General features: G+C 43.4%; 2 protein-coding genes across 2 annotated transcripts; both read left to right on the top strand.

Moving 5' to 3' along the window:
• Positions 1 to 386: 386 nt before the first annotated feature.
• On the top strand, positions 387 to 17,439 carry nup133 (nucleoporin 133). The gene is made up of 21 exons (XM_034188406.1): positions 387 to 667; positions 4,452 to 4,567; positions 4,712 to 4,815; positions 5,244 to 5,477; positions 6,767 to 6,937; positions 7,134 to 7,289; positions 7,459 to 7,529; positions 8,274 to 8,421; positions 8,559 to 8,709; positions 9,144 to 9,298; positions 11,106 to 11,197; positions 11,868 to 12,031; positions 12,484 to 12,578; positions 13,496 to 13,738; positions 13,852 to 13,977; positions 14,346 to 14,445; positions 14,569 to 14,823; positions 16,041 to 16,174; positions 16,372 to 16,529; positions 16,969 to 17,104; positions 17,333 to 17,439. The coding sequence occupies exons 1-20, from the start codon at positions 540 to 542 to the stop codon at positions 17,018 to 17,020; spliced, it is 2,853 nt and encodes a 950-aa protein (XP_034044297.1). The 5' UTR covers positions 387 to 539; the 3' UTR covers positions 17,021 to 17,104; positions 17,333 to 17,439.
• On the top strand, positions 17,166 to 19,091 carry LOC117525750 (nuclear pore complex protein Nup133-like). The gene is given in 7 exon segments (XM_034187685.1): positions 17,166 to 17,205; positions 17,333 to 17,382; positions 17,384 to 17,452; positions 17,642 to 17,722; positions 17,799 to 17,863; positions 18,004 to 18,093; positions 18,869 to 19,091. Coding segments are annotated over 7 exon segments (450 nt in total). The 3' UTR covers positions 18,924 to 19,091.
• Positions 19,092 to 21,467: the final 2,376 nt, after the last annotated feature.

Genomic DNA, 21,467 nt, shown 5'->3' on the forward strand with positions numbered 1-21,467 from the left:
ATATTTTAACACCTCCAGTGACAGGCCGCCTGTGAATAATAACTATATGTATATATAATATGAATAATTATTACTATAAAAGAGTATACAACGAGCTTAAAGAGAACAGAAATGTTCGTCCAGTCTGGATTTGAAGAACTAAAAATAATATCGCAGTGTCTCATGTCACCAAGGCAGTTTATTCCAGAGAAAAGAAGCACAGACAGAAACACCTTCAGCCTGCTGACTTCTTTTTCAGCGATATATATAAAATAAATAAGAGGAAAAAATGAAAGTACAAAAAAAAAAAAAAATCACTGAAAAATGTTTTTCGTGTTCACTGGTGTGCTTGTTTTAAAAAATTTGGAGTCCTTTTGATTAAAAAAAGGGGGCGGGACATTTCGGTGTCTCCCTTGTGACGCAAATTTTCAGCGACTGCGCCGCGCGCTGTTTCGAAGCAGGCTTTGGTTTTTAGCTCCAGCAGCTTCGTTCTTGAAACTTTTGATATTTGTTGGAATTTCTCTTCCGCTGAGCAGGACGAGAGAAATCTCACCGCTGGAATGTTCACCCCCCGCGCCGCCCCGAGCTCCGGCCGCAGGCAGCAGGGCAGAAGCGGCGTAAGGAAGAGCGCGTCGTCCGCGGCCTCCAGCCTGCTGTTTATCCCGCGGAGGACGCCGCTGTCTGCGCGGTGAGTCAGCGACGACCCGCCGCATGGACCCGACACCGATAAAAGGAGCTTTAAAAGACCTAAAGAGCATGAAAAGCAATCACATAATCAGTAGGATCATTATTTTGCAGTTTCACTTCCTCAACAGAAAGGCTTAAGGTTATTTATCATTGATTAGTTAAATTAACAATAATTCGTTAATTAGTGAATTTAGTGTGATTAAAAAGTGTGCAGTAGTACATCAAAAGCACACATCATGCATGAATAGAAATATAACAGCTGTCCAGAAATATGAAATGTCAAAGAAATAATGTCTTTCTGTTCTACATTGGAAGTGGAGGTTTTCTTCACTGTCTGCACCAAGATACTTCTTTAATGATTGATGTGTTTCCAATAGCAACCAGGTGGTAGCTATGTTCCTGAAAGAGTCCAGTACTTCTTAAGGTGCGCTGACACTTGCACGACCTATGTCATGCAGGAGAGTAAACTCATCTTTAATGGGTGTAGACTGAATGTGAGAGGGGCGCCGGCATGTGCAATTGCGCAAAGAGAATTTTGAAATGTTAAAAATCTTTGATGCATAAATGTGCAACATGATACGATCTGCTCACCAACACTACGTGCAGCTCATCAAGTGGCGTAAAGAAGAACAGAGCAAGTGGTTGCGTCAGTGCACCGCATCAGAGCACAGCTCATCTGAAGTATTATAACGAGATGTTAAGTCTATCACAAACATACTTTTACAGCTGCACACAAGAAGGAAAGAGCATGCAACTGTTTTACCAAGCCACGACAATGTAAACGTGACAAATAATTACCTTTTTAGATGGCTCCAAATGCTTCCTCCAGCTCATTCAGTGCGTGCACAAATGGCTGCTGCTGGAGCTGTCCTCTGTGATTCAAGAAGTGATTAGAGCCGTTTTCAGCAGCCAACTTGGACAGAAAATGATTAATCCCCTGTGAAATAATTATTTTATATACACAGTGTCCAGCGCAGAGTGCGTGGCAGCCGGTGGAACAAAGCATGGTGTCCAGCTGGGAACACAGCGGGTGGGATCGTCACAACAACGCGCATGCATCAAAGTCATGCAAGTGTCAGGGCACCTTTAGGCTGCACCCCACAAAGATCTGGCCTTCAGAGACTGTGGAGGCCAGAATAAACCATTCTGAAATGAGACTGTCCAGCCCACAGAGCTTTGTGTCTTTTGCATTTCCCACCCCAATTCCCTGTTGCTTGGTAACCTTGATAGATACATGAGACAGTAATCCTTTTTCATAACTTGAACCACATCAAAAGTATTGTTCAAAATAAAAAATTTTCCAATTCTGTATCAGAGACTTTTTGTGCATTATAAATAAATCAAATCATTTAACAGAAGCTGGTTTACAAGGTTGCTAGGCAGCTGATGCATCAGCTTCAGGCTTCATTAAGACTCCCGAAGTGTGCAGCACAATTCTGGAAGGGCAGCCAATTTCAAAAGCACAAAAAGTTCTGATTTGGTCCTCCTCCTGATCATAGAACATCTACAGTATATCTTAAATGTGCAGAATTAACCAGCTCCATGAAAACCTCTATGCTTCATTGTGATTAAGTTCTGAGAGTAGAATTTGTCTAGTTCAATTATAAATCAGTAAATCTAAATGTGTCTGAGTGTCAGGAAAACTTTAATGACAGTCGTGTGACGGAGGCCAGCAGGAGTTGCTGTGCAATCGTAGTCAGAAGACCTCACTCCCCAACAGCTAAGTTTACAAAGGTTAGGTTAAATTGTCCCAGTTAACTACACCAAGACCTGGAGAAACTGCATTTTGTTCTGCCTGTAAGGATCAAGTGGCAAAAAACAAAGTCTGAGTCTCAAAAGGATTCTTCTGGTTAGATGTCTCCCATGCCAAAGATCATGGCTTCGTTTCTTGATTTGAGCAAGTGGGAGGAGTAAAAAACAAACAAAAAAAATGCAGAGCAAGATGCAACGCTTGCTCTGCATGCATGAGGAAACTCAGTGCTACTTCCATTTACAAGCTAAGCACAATGATAACTGCAAAAATAAATAAATATATATATGTTCTCCACTCAGATTGCAATAGCCAATCACAGATTAGTCTTTCTGTCCATCATTTACCTGTATTTTGGCATGCTTGGCGCCAGAAAGTTATGTTGGATCCAAAGGGATCCAAAAAGGCTGGGACCAAAAGTTATATTAGATCGGTTCCCACTGACCAGTAGCGTTAGAGCTTACTGCCAACAGCTAGCCAATCAGAGCGCGGCATACAATTATTCATGAGATGACATCACTATTGACGTAGCGGAGGTCAGGAACTAGCTGATAGACGCTGGTTGAAAAAATGGCAACAAACATGTCAACAACAACAGAAAGTCATCTGCCAGCGAGGTTTGTTGAGTTCACAGAGGAGGAAGTGGTGGAAATATTGAACTCCAAGAATACTAAGAAGGTAGACAAGCACGCTACTGATGTTTTAGAATGCTGTTCACAACAAAATAAATTGATCTAATTTACTTGACTTTGTTGTTTGCTTAATTTGGGAGGGGGGTGGAGAACATAACAATTGATGGATGGCAAGTCGTCCAACATAGAGAAATATTGGATGAAGAAAAGTTATATTGGACGAGGCGTAGCCGAGTTATGTTGGACTCCTTACTATCCATTATTTGTATCATATATATATATATATATATATATATATATATATATATATATTTGTCTCATTGGCTTGGTCAGCCATCAAAAAAACCCACAAGTAGTCCGTCTTCCATCCAACGATGATCTCTGTGTTCAGAGACGGCTCACTCCACCACCGCTCTGTATACATGAATGTTTTAAGTCTGAACTAAACCAACAGTCTGATAGCAGTGCAAACAAAAGGAAATGCACAGTAACCAGTTCTGAGGAGTGCACCACAGGGAGGCCTGTTTTTGTTGCCTGTATTTGTATCAGTTATTTGCCTGTCGTCATATTGTGTATTGTACAGCTGCAAACATAACAATGATTTGACACTTGGATGTGAGCAATCGTTAAAAAAAAAAAAAAAACGCCCACATCAAATTTAGTCTTCAACCAGCCAGCAGCTGCTGTCGTGTGTCTGCATGAATGTGCACAATTAAGACAAATCAACAGTTATTTCAGGGTTCTCACCAGCACAGTTGAGCATAGGGGGCCCCTATGGTGTGATTTAAATTTAGCATGGGGGGGCTTTTCTTTTTTTGTGTGTGTATGTGTGTCTTTTTAAATGGACATGTCACACGTTAATTAATGTCCCAGTTAGCAACATAAAGTGGCCCTCAAAATGCAGGGAATTGTGTTTCAAAGGGTTATAAATTTCACAATTTTCTTGGGGGGGATGCCCCCAGACCCTCCTGCAAAACTTGTGCCTGCAGCGCTCATTGTACAGCTATGCCCCGCTGAGTTCCCCCCAATGCTGTGAAAAAATCCTGGTGAGAACCCTGTGTTTCAGATCATCCATTAGCATGAAACAGGAACATAAAGGACCAAATATCATTTTCCTCCTCCAATATTTTGTGTAATTGTTGTGCGATTATTTTGTTTCCTGTCTGATTTGTGTGCATCAGCGCGTTCTCCTTTACGTTGACAACAGAAATGGGATTATTTCAGATTTTCTGACTGTTCACATTTATATAAGATCAGTTTCTGGCTCCGTGCAGTAGCCATGAGGCCCTTCTCCGGGGTTCCACCCCTCACATTGGAAACAGGTGGCTGTGCTGGCGGGATTTTCAGATCATAGTTCAGAGACTGTGCTCAGTTTCTCTTACTTTAAATCTTTTGTCCACTAGGTCAACGCCCACTCGGGTTCAGAGCCATTCAGGTACAGAATCAATCCACTACGACGTGCAAACCTTCGGCTCATCGCTGCCGGTCAAAGTGATGGAGGCTCTGACGATGGCTGATGGTAACATGAGCTGTGTTGGGAAATTAGTGTTACAGTTTTTCAAATTTAATGTAAATTATTTCAAACAAATGCTTTGTTTATTTCATTAATATTTAAAGAACACGCTGCTCCACTGGAGATTTATGTTTCTGTTCCTCGTTATAGCTGAAGACCAGATTTCGGTGAAGGTGGATGAGAGCGGTTGGGCCTGGATGGTTTGTGGAGAGAGACTGATCATCTGGAAGATCTGCCAGACCGCTGTGGCCAAGGTACAGTCCACCGGAGTGACCCAGTAATCACACGCGCAGACAGCCGCACAGCGATTCCTGCGGAATCATTTCATCAATAAGGGGGCGTTATTTTGCAAAATTTGGGCTCCAACAGTTCTGGAAACTGTCTATAATTTTTGCAGCTGCTCATAAAATAATAATAATAATAAATAAATAAATAAATGGGGGTGTGGCCAGAAGAACCACTTTCCATTTAAAGGAACAAGCACAGAAACGGGTCATTTCTTCTTCCCTTTATTATTATTTACTGTAAAGAGGCATCACCTGTTTTTGGCCACAAAATTTAATATTTGTTTTTCAGATGTGTGACGACACCTTAGCCTGCTGTTAAGGTGTACGTCCTGACCCATTTCAGGGTGCTGGACGTGTTCCCGCTGAGACTCTGTGTGTGTGTGTGTGTGTTGCAGCTGTTGGTGTGTAAGGAGCTGCAGCTGCCCAGCAGCGAGTGCGACTACACGGCCGACCTTGTGGCAGTGACGTCTGCTGCTCGCCTGGAGACCGCCACGGTTCAGTCCATCTCTGTTCTCGCCATGTCTGCGGAGGGAACGGCGCGCTTCTGGCCCAGTCTGACCCAGGAAGGAAACTACACAGAGATGGACGTGGACATGGATGACCTCTGCAACTTCGTTGTTGCTGTCAGAGTAAGTGAAGCAACTTGTCTCTTTACTGTTTGGCCAGAAGATGTTACACGCAGTTAGGTTTTATTTTCACACATAAAAATTTGAAATAAAAAAAAAAGTGTGTGTGTATTTGGGGGAGGTGAGAGTACACAAAGTCTGGGGTCACTGTGTTTCAGCATCACTAATTTACTACAAACTGCATGGGTACAAACAGTATATTTGGGTATAAGCAAAATGTAATATGCATACTTGTGTCAGGATGCACATACACCCACCGTTTTCTTAAGCATTGCAAAACAAATAGAGGCCTGGCCACATGTGGCCCACGGGCCACAAATTAGCAGCCCTGATTTGGCTGCTGGACAGCAGCAACTTAACAAAGTGCTGTTTGACAAAACATCACATGGCTCATCAAAGTGTTATGTCGTTTATTTAAGTGACACTTTGCGTTCAACAGCACAGATTTCTGTGTGGAACGGGCCTTACTGAGGAATTTCCACGACACCAACAGATTACTGGAACAGTGAGCAAGTGTTTCACGAAACAGAAAATCAGCACAAAAAATATATTCAAGGAGGGATTCTGACATCTGCTGCCTTCTAGGAAAACTCTGACTGCCAACTGTAATTGATGTGGACAGCAGGCTGTTTAACATGATATCGTGTTGCTATCAGATGACTTCCTGTTAAATAAAATTCAAATAAGATGATTAACTATGTGAAATTCATTAGTAATAATAAAAAAGGTTACTCCACAGAAGATTATGTGGGAGTGAAAGTCATAGTTAAAACACTGATGATTGACATCCAAGTTAATTAATACTTTGAATTATTTAAAAAAAAATGACAATGAATTCTGGCCTGGTGGCCCGCCAGGCCTAGAAAACTGTAGGGGAAACGCTGGAGAGTAACCAAAAGAGTGAATCTGCATTCTACTGTAGCTTACTCTGCCATGGTAGTTATGTTTTTGTTGCTGTCTAGTTACTTAGTTAGACAGCAGGCAGGATATCTCAAAAGGAGATATCCTGGATGGATTTCAGTAAAATTTAAGAGTTTATTTAAAGTTGCGGGGTTACATTAATTAGCTGAAACTTCATGATCATGTGAGCATTCTGGCTGTTGTTCATGAACCCCACTCATCCCATAAAAACTCACAAAATTCTGCCAGATGTTGGCAAAGTCACTGAGTTTGCACCTCATGACCCGTTTGTGTTGTGTTGCCTTGCGTCTGTTTTGACTCGAACGCAGTAATGCGATTGGCTGATTCAAACACAGCAGTCTGCTGCTGTCTTCTGTTTTGTCTTCTGTCAGGGTGGAAGCTTCGTGTTGTCATCAGTCCGGCGTCAGCTCCTGAGAGTGTTTGTGGATTCTTCGGGGAAGCTGCAGCACCGGGCCCTGCAGCAGGGTCAGGGCGTTCTGTCCGGCATCGGGCGCCGTGTCTCCAGTCTGTTCAGCATGCTGTCTCCCCCGGCCAACGACACTGTGAGTTAAACCTTCATCCTGTGGAGCTCAGTGACGGCGTGTTACAGACGGGCTACAGTCTAACGTGGCACATTTCTCGACTGGGTTTTAGTCTCAAAGAACATGTCAGAGTTTCTTAGTCCCTCCATGGTGACTGCAGCGGTGAAATGAGCTCCTGTGTGGTGAACATCTGTGATGGTGTTTGTTTGTTCCATAGCTCCACAGTGTGCTGTGGGTGGGTGGGGCTTGCTGCCTGTACACGCTGACCAGCTCCAGTCTGTGTAAATGGGAGGTGGGCGAGACCTCAGAACACCAGGTCATGAGCTGGGATGCCCGGCGAGCGCTGACTGACATCATCACCGATGCCATTTGGGTCAGTCCACTGACTCAAACAAAGCAGCACATCAGTATCAGTCTGAACCAGAGTCAAAGTAAAACCACTCAGTGAATGTAGGATTATGTTCTGAACCCGGACACTGAATATGTTCCATTATAAACCACTCCCAAAACAAAGTTTTTAATTTTTTGCTGTTATCTTTTAGGGTTCAGAGAACAACAGTGAGGAGCTGAAGGAAGACGCAAATGTGACGTACCTGGACATGAAAGTCAGCCAGTGAGTGTTTCCATAGCGACCGCAGGTTGTGTCCGAATGAGTGGACACAGCAAATCAGTATTTGATTGGCAGGTTTGTGTTTTCAGTACGGCTGCACCCTCAGCAGGAGGCCGGTCAGTTTTAGGGGCGTGTTGGCCACATTATTAAGATGACGGTAGAGATGCAGATTTTTTTTTTTTTTGTATAAGAGGACAGAGATATCTTAATGTGCCTACTGGCGGTGGGTGGGGGCATTATGCAGTGCTTCTTGTTGATTTCTGTTGTTTCCTGGTAAGAAATCATGTAAACATGAGTTTTCTTGGAGTTGCCCACTCAGCCAATAAACACACAAATCTGTGGCTGCGTTCAAATTACTGGTTGAAATTTTTTTTGCCTGCAGGTCAAAATGAGATTTTATCTTTTTTCTCAGCAGTAGAGTTGTAAAGCGGGTAGAACAGTGGGACTACCAATATATAGACCTGGGTTTGATTCCAGAGCATGCTCCCTGTCTGTGTCCTGGACAAGACACTTTTCCATTATTCCAGCTCATCCAGCTGTAACTGGGTATCGTGCTGGGGGGGGGGTCACAGACTCTTCATCTACTTCATGGTGTGGAATCCCAGGATAAGCTGTGTATAGGACATACTTCTTCAGTAGACGTGCCCTGGAAGCGTGACGTCTACAGAGTTGCGTCTGGTGATCAGACGGCTGATCATTATTATTGGACGTAGCTGAAGTGACGTCTGTGCTGCCGTGTGGTTTCAGAGCAGGTCTGGTGGTTCTGGCTGCAGCGTGGAACCCGTCCGACACACCCTGCCTGGTCTACTTCTGTCTGATTACCCTGCAGGAAAGTGGAGCGACCATCTCTGAGCAGTTCACTGTGGAAGTCACCAAGTACAACCCTCCATTCCAGGTCGGTCCTGACACCCTGATAGCGTGAGAACCAGTCTAGTTTATCAAAGAATGTGGAGTAAAATGCTTCCTGTAATTACTTTTTAAAATCATCATTTCAGATGAATGTTTTTTGTTCATGCGGTGGTGTTTCTGCAGAGCGAGGAGGCGCTGCAGGCCACTCGGCTCGTCTTGCCGCCGTCCCCCGGCTCCACAGCCTTCCTCTACAATGAGGATCTGGTCTTCATCTGCCCAACAGGCTCTAGCGCGGCGAGACTGCCTGATGAGAAAATCGCCTTCAACTCAGCTGGTGAGAATCAGGACGGTTTGGCTCTGGAGGTCGGGTCGAGTCGGGTCTGGGATCATGCAGTGGTAGATTTTAATAATCCTTACACATGTGTGCTGGTTGAACATGTAACCTGATCAATAAAGGGGCTCTCAACAAACAGCCCTCTAGCACCAACTAGAGGTGGATTTCAGGTATTTAAGTGTGGATTCAAAAATTACAGTAAGTATCCACCAGGGGGCAGATTAGTGCATCATGCATGATGATGTCAGACCAGCCGTTTTGTCAGCAAGGCTGCTTTAAAACCAAGAGATGGCGTGGGACTGTGGCAGCAGCTCAGCAGCTGAGCACATATGAATCTGTGTCCCGCTAAACGCAGACAACGTGTCTTATCTGGTGAAGGAACCTGAGATGTTTCTGCAGCTTCCTGATGGTTTCCACGTTTCTGCCTCTGTCAGGTGATGGTGTTCGTGGAGCAGGCTGTTGTGCCAATCTGCCGGTGTTTTTCTCCCAGAGCAGCGGCCTTGTGGCGGTGGTGGCAAGAGAACGTGCTTCCATTTTTCCGGACTCCATGGAGGACTCGTTTTGCTCCTCACTGGCTGCTGCTCCAGACGTAAGTCAACAAATAGAGCCAGCAGAGGAAAAAGGCTCTGTGGTTTCTGTGCTTACAAGAAAACGTCATGGAACAAAACTGTGATAATGTGGATCAGAGGACTGAGACCTGGAGCATGTTAGTCACCATAAATAAAGTCTAAGTCACCCTGAAGCCCATTGGTGCTCACCTCCGGATTCCTTAACGTGAAGTGGACAGGAAGCAGGTGCTGGTTACTTCCCAATACACAGACAGGGAGCATGCGCGAGATTTGATCCCAGGTCTACGTATTGGCAGGCCAGCTCCTTATCCACTCAGCTACCTGCTCTAACACGAACAAGTATTTTTTTTATTATTATTATTTTATGTTTGTTTTTGGGGTGTTGTGTCACTGAAGTTGTTACTTAAATTCAGAAGCTGGTGAGTCTTTTTAAATGGGTGGGACCCAGAATATTTTATATTTTGGGAGGTACACCCTCAGCAGTACTGCAAAAACACAAAATCTTACTCAACGTTTATCCAATTTCTACTCAAAATATCCTTAACAAAATCACTTAAGTGAGATAATACATCTGATAAATCTTAAGTCCTACAGACATCTTGTTTTAAGTCATATCAGATAAAATAAGATATATTTCTTTGACTTGCTATAAGATTTATAAGATGTTATGCTTCACGAGTCTAGTAATTACACCAAGGATCAGCTCTGAGTCCTTTCTTGTTTGCAGTTTTGATGGACAGGTTGACGGATGAGATCAGACAATAGTCTCTGTGGACAATGATGTTTGCAGATGACATTGTGATCTGTGGAGAGCAGGTTGAGTCCAGCCTGGAAAGGTGAAGATATGCTCTGGAGAGAAGGGGAATGAAAGTCAGTAGGAGCGAGACTGAGTCCATGTGTGTGAATGAGAGGGAGCCCAGTGGAATAGTGGAGTTACAAGAAGTAGAAGTGGTGAAAGTAGATGAATTTAAATACTTGGGGTCAACTGGCCAAAGTAATGGAGAGTGTAGTGGAGAGTGCAGTCGGGGTGGAGTGGGTAGAGAAAGATGGCAGGAGTGATTTGTGACAGATATCTGAGAGAGTGAGGGAGAAAGTCTACAAGACAGAAGTGAGACCAGCAATGTTGGACGGCTTAGAGACGGTGGCACTAACAAAAAGACAGGAGGCAGAGCTGAAGATGTTGAGATTCTCTTTGGGAGTGATGAGAATGGACAAGATTAGGAATGAACATATCAGAGGGACAGCTCAGGTGGGACGGTTTGGAGACAAAGTCAGAAGCAAGATTGAGATGGTTTGGACATGTGCAGAGGAGGGACCCAGGGTATATAGGGAGAAGGATGCTGAGGATGGAGCCACCAGGCAGGAGGAGAAGAGGGAGGACAAAGAGGAGGTTTATGGATGTGCTGAGGGAGGACATGGCAGGTGGTTGGTGAGACAGATGAAGACACAGAGGACAGGGTGAGACAGAAATGATTGATCTGCTGTGGCGCCCCCTAATGGGAGCAGCTGAAAGAAAAAGAAGCAGAAGATACGCTTCATAATTCTAGGAAAATAAAGTTCAAAATAAATTCATTTTCTGGATCTTATTTCAAAACATCTTTCATGAATTTTCAATTCTATTGCTAGATTTTGTTTTGTTTTTTTAACTTGTAACAAGTTCTCGTCTGAAGTTACAGGTTCATATTCCTGTCTTAAAAAAAATCAGTTTGTTTTTTGATGAGATGTTTTGTTGTAGAAGGCGACATTCACTCATTCACGGTCTGACATCTGAGGGAAATCTGAATAGTTTTTTTTCTTTCTTTCTTTCATTCTGTTTCTCTGTTTAAGGTTTCATCCATGGACACTCTGAGCAGAGCTGAGCCGGTTCCTCCAGAGGACAAAACCAAATTCTTGAAGGCAGCTTTCCTCCAATTCTGTCGGTGTGTCACAAAAAAAAGAAAGAAAAACTTTAATCAAACAGTGCAGGAACGATCTGTTTCCATTTAGGTGTCGTCTTTTCTCTGTAACTTAGACACAGGTGATGAATTTAGTTTTAAACACTTCAGATGTTATTCTGCTCTTATTCCCGTTAATTTCCCAAAGTGTACTCGTAAATAAATGTTCAGAGTTTTCTCTGTTAAGTGGCCTTCGGGTCTGTTTGAAGACGGTGAAGGTCCAGAGCAGATCTGTCGCTGCAGGTGTAATTTTGAGGTTTCCCAGCTCCTGATTGGCTGAACACACTCGCTTCATTTCACAATACATGAAATTCATTGAAAAACATATTACAGGTGGTTTCGATCCTCTTCTCAAACATAAACAAACGCCGGTGTCCGTCTTTCCCAGAAACATCGATCTCTCTGCGTGTGTTAATCTGCTCCACTTCAGTCATTCTGCAACTCGTTCACACTAAATTTCCTGGGAATGAAAGCAACCTGTGATATTTTAATATGCCACAGAGTTGAAGCCTGTGGAACATGGTCAGTGTGTGTCTGTTCCTGATGACCTTTGCTCCTGCTGAGATCACGACTTTGCTTATTCTGTGTTGCTGTAGGATGAAACATCTTGTTTTGTTTTGTTTTTTTGTTTTTTTTAATTGTGTTGTTTTGTTAGTAACGATCTGGTAGGAGCGCAGACGGTCACTGACGAGCTTTTCCCCGCGGACGGTGACGTGGAGGAGGGAGCCGAGTTGGACAGCGTGGTGACACGCATCGACCTGGACCTGGTGGATGATTACCCAGCTTCAGACCCCCGCTGGGCGGAGTCTGTCCCTGATGGTGAGGAGGGGACACTCTGTGTGTGTGTGTGTGTGTGTGTGTGTGTGTGTGTGTGTGTGTGTGTGTGTGTGTGTGTGTGTGTGTGTTATGCATCACTCTGTTAAAAACAGAGGACGTCTAGGCTTGAGTTTGCTCTTTGCCTTCTGGAAAGGTGCAGCTGGAATTTGAGATCCGTCTCTCTTCTTCACCACCATGAAGCTCTATAATTGCTGATGCGACATGAAAAAGTTGCACTCTGCACAGTTCCTCCAGTCACAGCGGCTGGTAGTTCAGCTGGGCAGCAGTGAGACCTCAAGGTCAAAGACGGTGCAGGTTTGCAGAGAAAACCTGTGCTGCCTTCATGCCCACCCCCGCTTTAAATCCTTCACAGCTCTCTGGGGGTTTTGGAGGCTTTCCTCACTGGTCTCCTAACCCTGATACTCATAGTGCTGTTTGGGTTTGTGTTCATTCAGAGAGCGGCGGCTTTCCTCTGACCTCCCTCATCATCCTCCATCAGCTGGAAGACAAGATGAAGGCCCACGGCTGCTTCATGGACTTCTTGCTGCAGGTAGGAATGACTGACTGCTGGTCTGTCCTTCCACAGCAGAAGATGTCTGAGGTCCAGAGGTGGACGACGCAGAAGAAAAACTGACTGTGACCCCAAACAATGACGTTTAAGTGACGATATAATGCCAGCTGCCAAAACCAGCAGGAATGAGGTCACTCATGTTTCACACCTTCACCACTTCACAATAACTAGAAGTCACTACATCATCAAGATTATTGCGAAACAGTGTGAAAAATATTACCTTTGATAGTCCTCAGTGTGCCAGCAGCCTTCATAAGGAACCGCATTTTCCCCGAGTGAAATTCACTTTTTATTTTGTTCTTTATTTATTAGTGTGGGAGGTCCTGTGACCTGTACTGGGGTGCAGCTTGTATATCACACAATCACGCATCAAGTAATGTCCAGCGTGTTGTCCATCATATGTTTATTTGTCCATCTCCCTTCTTTTTTTTTTAACTGTTTTTATGTTAAGAAACAGCACAGGCTGTGGTGTGCACATGTGCTATACAGATTTCCTGTACTTTGTTAAACTCGCCTTCAGGGGAACGCCGTGTTACAAAATGAGTGCCACATACAAAAATAAATAAATAACCTAAATTGGGATTTATACGCTCGGGGGGATCCAGCATCCAGTCCACCCTCTTTCAAACCAGCTCCTTCTGGTAGATCTCAAGGTGTTCCCAGATCAGATTCATATTCACTCCAGTGCAAGTGTGGTCTGGTTGGTGTCTTGTTGTCCTAGTACAACGCACTCGGAAACCTCCAAAGCACGACAGTCCACAGGTACCCCTCGTAAAAAAATAATAAATAAAATCTTCTGGGACTGGGAAGTGCGCTTGTTTGGAGAAGACTACCTGAATCACGTGTCTTGTTCCTGTCCAACCCTCTGATCAGTCACCGCCAGCGTCTCTTCTCAGGTGGGGCTGCTGGAGTCGGCTCGGCCACACAAACTGTGCGTTTCATCATCGATGGCCACGACGGCTGTTACTGTGGCGAACCGCCGAGAAGCTGCAGTTGCCGTATGCTTTCGTGCTGAAGAAGACCACCCACAGCTAACAACACCGAGTTGGTCAACCGGGCATCGGCCGCCGCGCTGCAAAGAAATGACAGCAGGCGGTCCGCCCAGCCTCACCGCCGCCGACGTCTTCTTCAGAGAGGTGATGGGCGTGCCGCTCATAGGTCTGTGTGCCACCTAGTGGTGACGGTCTGCACACAGGGCAGCTCTTCAGGAGGTATAAAACCCTTTTTCTCTGGAACACACGTGTCAGGTTGCTCTCGAGATCCTCCTGCATCTTCGAGTGTCTCCTGGAGGAGGAGGAGCGGAGGTCCTGAAGGAGAACCCAGTGGACTCGGTGCAGTGGGGCTGAGGTCGTCCTCACCGTTAATAACCATCATAAAGGTAAACCATTGTTAGCGGCGGCGCACGCTAACCTTTGACTTTGATTTTAGTGGAATTTGCCATTTTCCGCGTTGCTGCTTGGATTTGCTCAAAGCGACAGAATGTTCCATAAATCTGCACAAGCAGTAGTTTGAATTTGGTGAAGTTTGACGCCACAAATCAAGTGTGCTTGAAACCAGGTGATGGAAGTAAATATTGTCCAGAATGGAGGAGGTGGTTGTCATAGCAACGAGCCATGTTTCCTTATTCAGTTATATATTAACGCTCTCCTGATGTAAAAACAAAAAAGTACTTATGAAATTGTCATTGTTTGCAGGTAGTTGTAAAACTATACTGGGTAGTACACGTCTGTATGCTTATGTGTTCAGGACATGCTTCAGACCGCTTGCCAGTACAGAGAAACAAAAGCTTCCATGTACAGAGCGTCGGAAAATGCTGCTGCGGAGCCTGAGTACGTCCCGTGGACGGGTAAGATCTGCTCTAAACTCTTACAGGGTTTCAGATCGATTTCCGTACACAAGATTCATGTGTTTGACTTTATGCAGCAGGTGGTAAACACAAAGTGTCTAACTTTGTCTCCCCGCCCTCCAGCGTCGTGCGCAATGCGCACCGTTCTCTCCCGCCAGCATGACATCGTCCTGCGCTTGGTGTACCCCCACGCTGACTCTGAGCTGCGCAGTACCCTTTGTGAGCAGCTGGTGGCACTGTTGGACATCTATCTGGGAGGCTATGTGGCCCAACTGACCTCCCTGCAGCAGCAGCGCCTCCCAGTGGTCCAACAGGAGCGTTACAGCAGCCTGGAGATGGAGTACAGTCAGCGCCGCTCTGAGCTTCTGGCCCCGTTATGTAAGTGCAGAGTTACAGAGACCAACTGGAGATGAGGCTTAGAGCGGATTAACGTCTGAGTCGTGGTGACTATGAAGGTCTTTTGAGCTAACTTATGTGGCTATAATCTGGGTTTATAGTTCACTGTCCTTTGTGAGTAACTGTAGAAAGTCTTCAGCTATAAGAAAAATTTAGGCTGAAACGGTTTAGGTGTATATTGCAGACGACATATGGGACTTGGCTACTGCTAACATGAAGCCAATCAGCCTGTCTGGACTGGTTGTGACACGCCCACATGGTCTCCACCCTGAATGGGGCAGTGTGTGTGTGTGGGGGGGGGGGGGGGAGGCTGCTCTTTAAAAAAAAAAAAAGTAACAGGTGCAGAACGGTTGTTTTTTTGTTTGTTTATTCTCCGATGTGGCTGATGTCTTATTTTAGTCTTTTTGTTTTACTTTTCTGCTTCTAAGCTTCTGTCCAAACCTTCATCTGAGAAAAAAAAAAAGATTTTATTTTCTCTGTAAATAACTTAAATTTAATTGCTCATGAAAGCTTAGATTGTTTATTTATAAACAATACAATTATAACAGTTTGGGTCCCAACTCTGAGCCCTGTGGGACACCACATGTAATATCCTATAGATTTATATTGTTTGAACTTTTTAAACAGTTTCACACAGCCTTTACAATATCATATCTTACCAGTCATGTTGGCCACAGCCCCACGGTGGGCTTTGAGACATCATTAAAAATAAGAAAACAATGTACATATTTAAATTTAAAGCTTAAAATTACCCAGATATATTCATGATGATTTTAAAAACATACTATTTTAACATCATATCTATAAGAAAATACTTGGCAGGGGTGGTGGCCAAGTGTTTAGTGCACTTGGTTTCCATGCGGAAGGATCCCAGTTCAAATCCCACCCCTGCCACATTTCTCCATGTAATGTGGAGTTGTGTCTGAAGGACATCCGGTGTAAAAACCTGAGCCAAATCAACATGCAGATCCATCTCAGATTTGCTGTGGCGACCCCAAGTGCAAACAAATAACTGTAAGAAAATACTTAATCTTATTCCCATGTTGATCAAAATTGAGACTAAAGGTTCGGGTGGGAATGGCTCCTCTGCGATGCTAAATACTGTTCTGATATCTGTTAAATTTGCAGTATTGAAGTTTTAAAAACAATATTAGTATTTCTTTTTTTCCTTGAGCTGTTGAGCTGCGGTTGTGTTGCAGTGGAGCTCGGTCAGTACCAGTGGGTGGCAGCATTGGCTGAGAAGTACTGTGACTTTGACATCCTGGTTCAGATGTGCGAGCAGACCGATAACCAGAGCCGCCTGCAGCACTACATGACCAAGTTTGCCGATAAGGTCAGTCTACTGCTGCTGCATGCTGTGATGGGTTCGTTCCTCATCCTGTCCGTCCTCGAGGGACGGGATGAGGAACGAATAAAAAAGTCATCAAATCAGCCTGGTTCACTGACCGCCCATCATTCTGACAGGACGTGACTGAGCAGCTGCCACATGTCAAAATAAAAGTCTGTTTCCTGTCTGACTTTCTGTTGTAGAACTTTGCAGACTTCCTATTCCGCTGGTACATGGAGAAAGGGAAGCGAGGGAAGCTGTTGTCCCAGCCGGCTACTCAGCACCAGCAGCTCTCCAGTTTCCTGCAGGCGCATCAGCACCTGAGCTGGCTGCACACGTGCACGTCCAGGACTACCAAAGTGTACGGCACACACACACACAAAAATTGAGGAATGTCTCCACATAATCTGATTGTATGAATATACTCTGATGGAGTTAAAATGCTTTTAAACAAATTTTAAAGATTAAAAAAAAATTTTTAAATGTCTTAAAGCCAAATAATGACTGGTTTAAACTGGTTACTTGGACAAAATATGTGTAATTTGAAGACATATTCTTGGTTTTGAGGAAGTGTGATAATTTTTTTTTTTTTTTTTTAAGTATAAGCAGGTATAAAAATCATGAACAGAGGAGATAATTTTTTTGTTTTTAACAGGTGCTTCATACAATTAATGGCACAAATGAATGAAATCAGTTGATTTGACAGTCAGATATGTTTTTGTTTATTTCTAATCTTTCTTGCGTCTCGTGTGCGCTGCAGTCGGGCGTTGCGTTTGAGGTTGTGTGTCTTTTCTCTGCAGGCGCACAGGACTCTGTACAACCAGGCCGAAATGGAGACACGATACTTTGTGAAGAAGAAGACTCTGCTGGCCCTCAGTAAGCTGACGGCGCTGGCCTCTGACGTGCCCGACCACGAGATCAACAAACAAGTCGACGGGTAAAAACTCCCCCTGGTGGCCACATGCAAACTTGAAACAGCACATTCAAACCAGTCACCATGGAGTCAAATATGACCGTTCAAAGTGGATTTACTGAGGGTGACACCAAATAAAAATGCCAACATTGAAGCAGTCGCAGCATTGACTCAAGGCCGCCGACAGAAGCGTCGTCTTCTATCCACAAGACTTTGTTTTTTTTTGTTTGCTGTGTGATCTGTCCCGTCAGACATCGTGGAGCAGGAGCGCTTCCTCCTGCATCAGGAGACGCTGCCCAGGACAGCTGCTGGAGGAGAAAGCAGCAGAACCTCGACACCATGCCGCTTCTGAGCGCCCAAACCTCATCCAGGTCTGCATGCTTAGCGCAGCGTGGCGGCGCTGCTTCCGCTCCGTTTGTTCGCCTCTTTACCGCGTTGAAATATAGAAACATTCATCTCAATTATTGGTTTATTTCTTTATTCATTTTTCCTTCCTTGAGTGAGATTTGATCCTGTAACACAGAAAGGTGTTGACCTTTAGCTCCGCCTTCTTTTCACAGCTTTACATCTGCGACGACAACAGATTGGCCAACGAGTACGACTTCAAAAAGGCTCTGGACCTGCTGGAGTACATCGACAAGGTGACGCTTGTTTTCAGCGCATGTTTGTGGTTTCAGTCTTTGGGTTTGACATGCGCTTTCTGTGCTCGTGTTGCAGGAAGATGCCGTCGACATAGACGCGCTCAAATGTGAAATCTTGGGGAAAGCGCTCAGAAGAGACGAGTAAGACCTCAATTTCTCCGTTAGACTGTCTAAATGTTCATCTGTTTGAAGTCGGTTTGGTGGCGTCCGGCGGTGCACTCGGCGCTCACGCCACCTCACAGCATGATTATATATTAAAAAATAAATTTTGTGACTCACAGCTGGTCCCGCTGCCGACGGAAAGTGATGACCCTCTGGAAGCTGCCAAGGACAGCATCTTCATCAAGATCCTCCTCAAACTCATCCACAAGGTGAGACACGCTCACCAGAGCTAATAACGATTAACCTGTCGATTGATTCCAGAATTAATTTGTTTATAAAATGTCAGTAAAAAAAAAAAAAAAAATTTTCTAAACAATCAAGTATTTTGCACTTATTTATTTCTAACATTTATTCTAATTTATACACTTTTTTAATGTTTCTTTACGTCTACCATATTTTTCAGAATTTCACTTTTTGTTTTGTTACTAGTTTTGGAGGTCCTAGAACTTATACTCCAGAGCGATTTATATAATGTGAAATCACACATAAATTTTTTATTATTATTATTATTATTATTATAATACTGGCTCTTCATGATGGGCTTTCTCAGGAATCAAAGAACTAAACAAAATAATCTAATAACAAAACAATAACTGCCAAGAATAAAAATAACAACAAAAATCCCAATTTAAAGAGCTAAAAATTGAGAAAAAGGGCGTGACTTAAACTCCAGAAAATATGGTTTAAAGGTGGTTAAAACAGATTAAGTAGAATTGAACCAGAATAAAGGTAGTTTAAGTTGTTTTGAAAATATTTCAAATAAAATACTGTTTCAAATATTTCAAAAGAACTTTATTGTAATATTAATGTCATTGTTAATTTTTTTATTTTAATTTAAGCCGCGGTTATTTAAGTTTAGCCTTTTTTCTTAATGAATGTCGGAACAATAATTGATAATTACGAACACACACACACACCAATGAACCAGTTTTTGCAAAATTTGCAGAACCTTTTTTTTTTTCTTCCTCTCTACGTGTTTTTCAGGCGTTGCTCTGCAGACGTATCTGCCGGATGTCAAAGATCTGCTGGACCTGGATGAGCTGAGTGTTTTGAAGTCAAAGCCATATTTTGCGTTTGTGCTTCGAGCTAATTACGAACATTATCTACATGCCCAGATGTGACCGAAAGAAAAAAAAAAAACCCTCCACACTTCAGATTTTGAACAAATATCAGCCGTTTATTTTCTAAATAAATTTTGTATTTAAGTAGGTAACAGTCTCATGATTTATTTCTTAAACACGGAAGCCAAAATTTGGATATGTTTTACGATAAATTAGCTCAAGGTTCCAAATGTCTGGTTGAGCCATTTCTTTGATTCCAGGATTCTAGCATAATGCGGTATAGCAGACGCTCCAGTGGCATGCTGGGAAAGTTTCCTGGTGTGTCTTTGTGTTGTTGCTGCATTTTAATCTGGGTGAGTCAAAATTCTAAAACCGTATAAAAAGTATCATAAAAGTATCATATTGATATTTAAGACTGTGAATCCTTGATTTGGACAATAAGGAACAAATGATGCAGGAAAAAAAAACTTTTTATGACTTAAGCGACAAATTAAGTGTTTACACCTTTAATCAAAGAAAACAATAGAGATGAGGTAAATCTGAGATAAATTAGAGATCATGATGTCAACAGAAACATTATTGCTGCAAAATAATACTTAAGTACTCTACAGTAAAAAAGGTACAATGTAAAAAGTTAGTTTCTAATTAAGTTACTTTGAAGATTGATATTTTAGTACAGCAAGTACTTCTTCAACAACATAGTTTAAAAAAAAATAAAATCTCAGCCCACTCCAAAAATTGCACTTATATTCGTTAATCATCCTGCAGTAATCTAACATTCTGCACAATGTGCACGTTTACATTTACATCTTTAGTTTTTATTTAATAAAATGCAGAATTTTAGGCTTTTATTCTAAAACATTCTGCAATAATCTGCATCTAGAGTTTGACTTTTCTGGATTTGTTTTGGTGTCTGATTACTTTTTAAACTTCTCTCTTCACATCTGTGAGTTCTGAGTAAGTGACAGAACTCTGGAGCTCAGCCAGACTCCAGAATCCGGCTCGGAGCCGTTCGCAGACGAAGGCCAGATGTTGTTCAGAAATAACCCGGTGAGGATTCTAACGGCTGAAGCTGCTGCAGATAACATTCAGCATCATCTAAAAAATAAAGGACGTGGAACAGGTGGGCGGATTTGTGGCGCTGTTCGGGAACTCGTTTAAGATTTAATTATTGGGATAACCTTAATTAGGATTATCTAATGAGAGAGATGTGTCTGAAAAGTTGGACCTGATTTAGGACAGAAACTGTCTGCAAAAAGAGGTGGAGTCAGGCCGTGTCCTTGAAACCCAGTGAAGGTTTTGAGTCGGACCTGGAATAAAGTTACTGTTGGTTTTAAACCCTTTGAGGTAATCAGTAGATTCATGCACTCTTAGTGCTCCTCTAGCTGACATCTGGGTGCTGAAAAATAAAGATAAAAAATGTTTCTATGCAGTAAAATGTCAAAGGTTCTGATAGATTTAATGTACTTAAGTCTAGAATATGCTAATAACCAGTTCTGTCATGAGATTAATATTTTAAACTCAGGATGGAGCAATACCATTTCACATGTCTGATACTGGCACCTTCAGTGCCTGCTGATACTGACACTGGAACCTATACCGATACTGGCACCTTCAGTGTCTGCTGATACACTGGAACCTATACCGATACTGGCACCTTCCGTGTCTGCTGATACTGGCACCTTCCTTGTCTGCTGATACTGAAACTGGCGATACTGGCACCTTCCGTGCCTGCTGATACTGAAACTGGCGATACTGGCACCTTCCGTGCCTGCTGATACTGAAACTGGCGATACTGGCACCTTCCGTGCCTGCTGATACTGAAACTGGCGATACTGGCACCTTCCGTGCCTGCTGATACTGAAACTGGCGATACTGGCACCTTCCGTGTCTGCTGATACCGACACTGGAACCTATACCGATACTGGCACCTTCTGTGTCTGCTGATACCGACACTGGCACCTATACCGATACTGGCACCTTCCGTGTCTGCTGATACTGACACTGGCGATACTGGCACCTTCAGTGTCTGCTGATACTGAAACTGGATCCTATACGGATACTGGCACCTTCAGTGTCTGCTGATACTGAAACTGGAACCTATGCTGATACTGGCACCTTCAGTGTCTGCTGATACTGAAACTGGAACCTATGCCGATACTGGCACCTTCAGTGTCTGCACATGGCAGTTCTTTGGGATGTGCTTGTGCCGATACTGGAGCCATCTGTGTCTGCTGATACCGATACTAGAACAATCTGTATCTGCATATACCGATACTGGAACCTCAGTGTCTGCTCATGCCAGTTCTTAAGGAATGTGCTCGTGCCAATACTGGAAACCGTTTGTGTCTACTGATACTGATACTGGAGCCTCAGTGTCTGCTCATCCCAATACTGGAACCTTCGGGATCTACTTACATTGATACCAATTTGATTCCTTTTTTTTTTCTCATTTGAAACACCTGATCTGTTAATAAACACATTTTCCCCCCGAAAGAAAAATCTAAATATGAAACAGAACT

This window comes from Thalassophryne amazonica, chromosome 15, assembly GCF_902500255.1.
Source record: "Thalassophryne amazonica chromosome 15, fThaAma1.1, whole genome shotgun sequence".
Lineage (NCBI taxonomy): Eukaryota > Metazoa > Chordata > Actinopteri > Batrachoidiformes > Batrachoididae > Thalassophryne > Thalassophryne amazonica.

What these genes read in the sequence shown, in the direction of transcription:
- nup133 (XM_034188406.1), top strand. Translation starts at nt 540, where the DNA reads ATGTTCACCCCCCGCGCCGCCCCGAGCTCCGGCCGCAGGCAGCAGGGC. An exon ending in GGCTCTGACGATGGCTGATG is followed by an intron (nt 4,568 to 4,711) that starts GTAACATGAGCT and finishes TCCTCGTTATAG; the next exon opens with CTGAAGACCAGATTTCGGTG. An exon ending in GCCAGACCGCTGTGGCCAAG is followed by an intron (nt 4,816 to 5,243) that starts GTACAGTCCACC and finishes TGTGTGTTGCAG; the next exon opens with CTGTTGGTGTGTAAGGAGCT.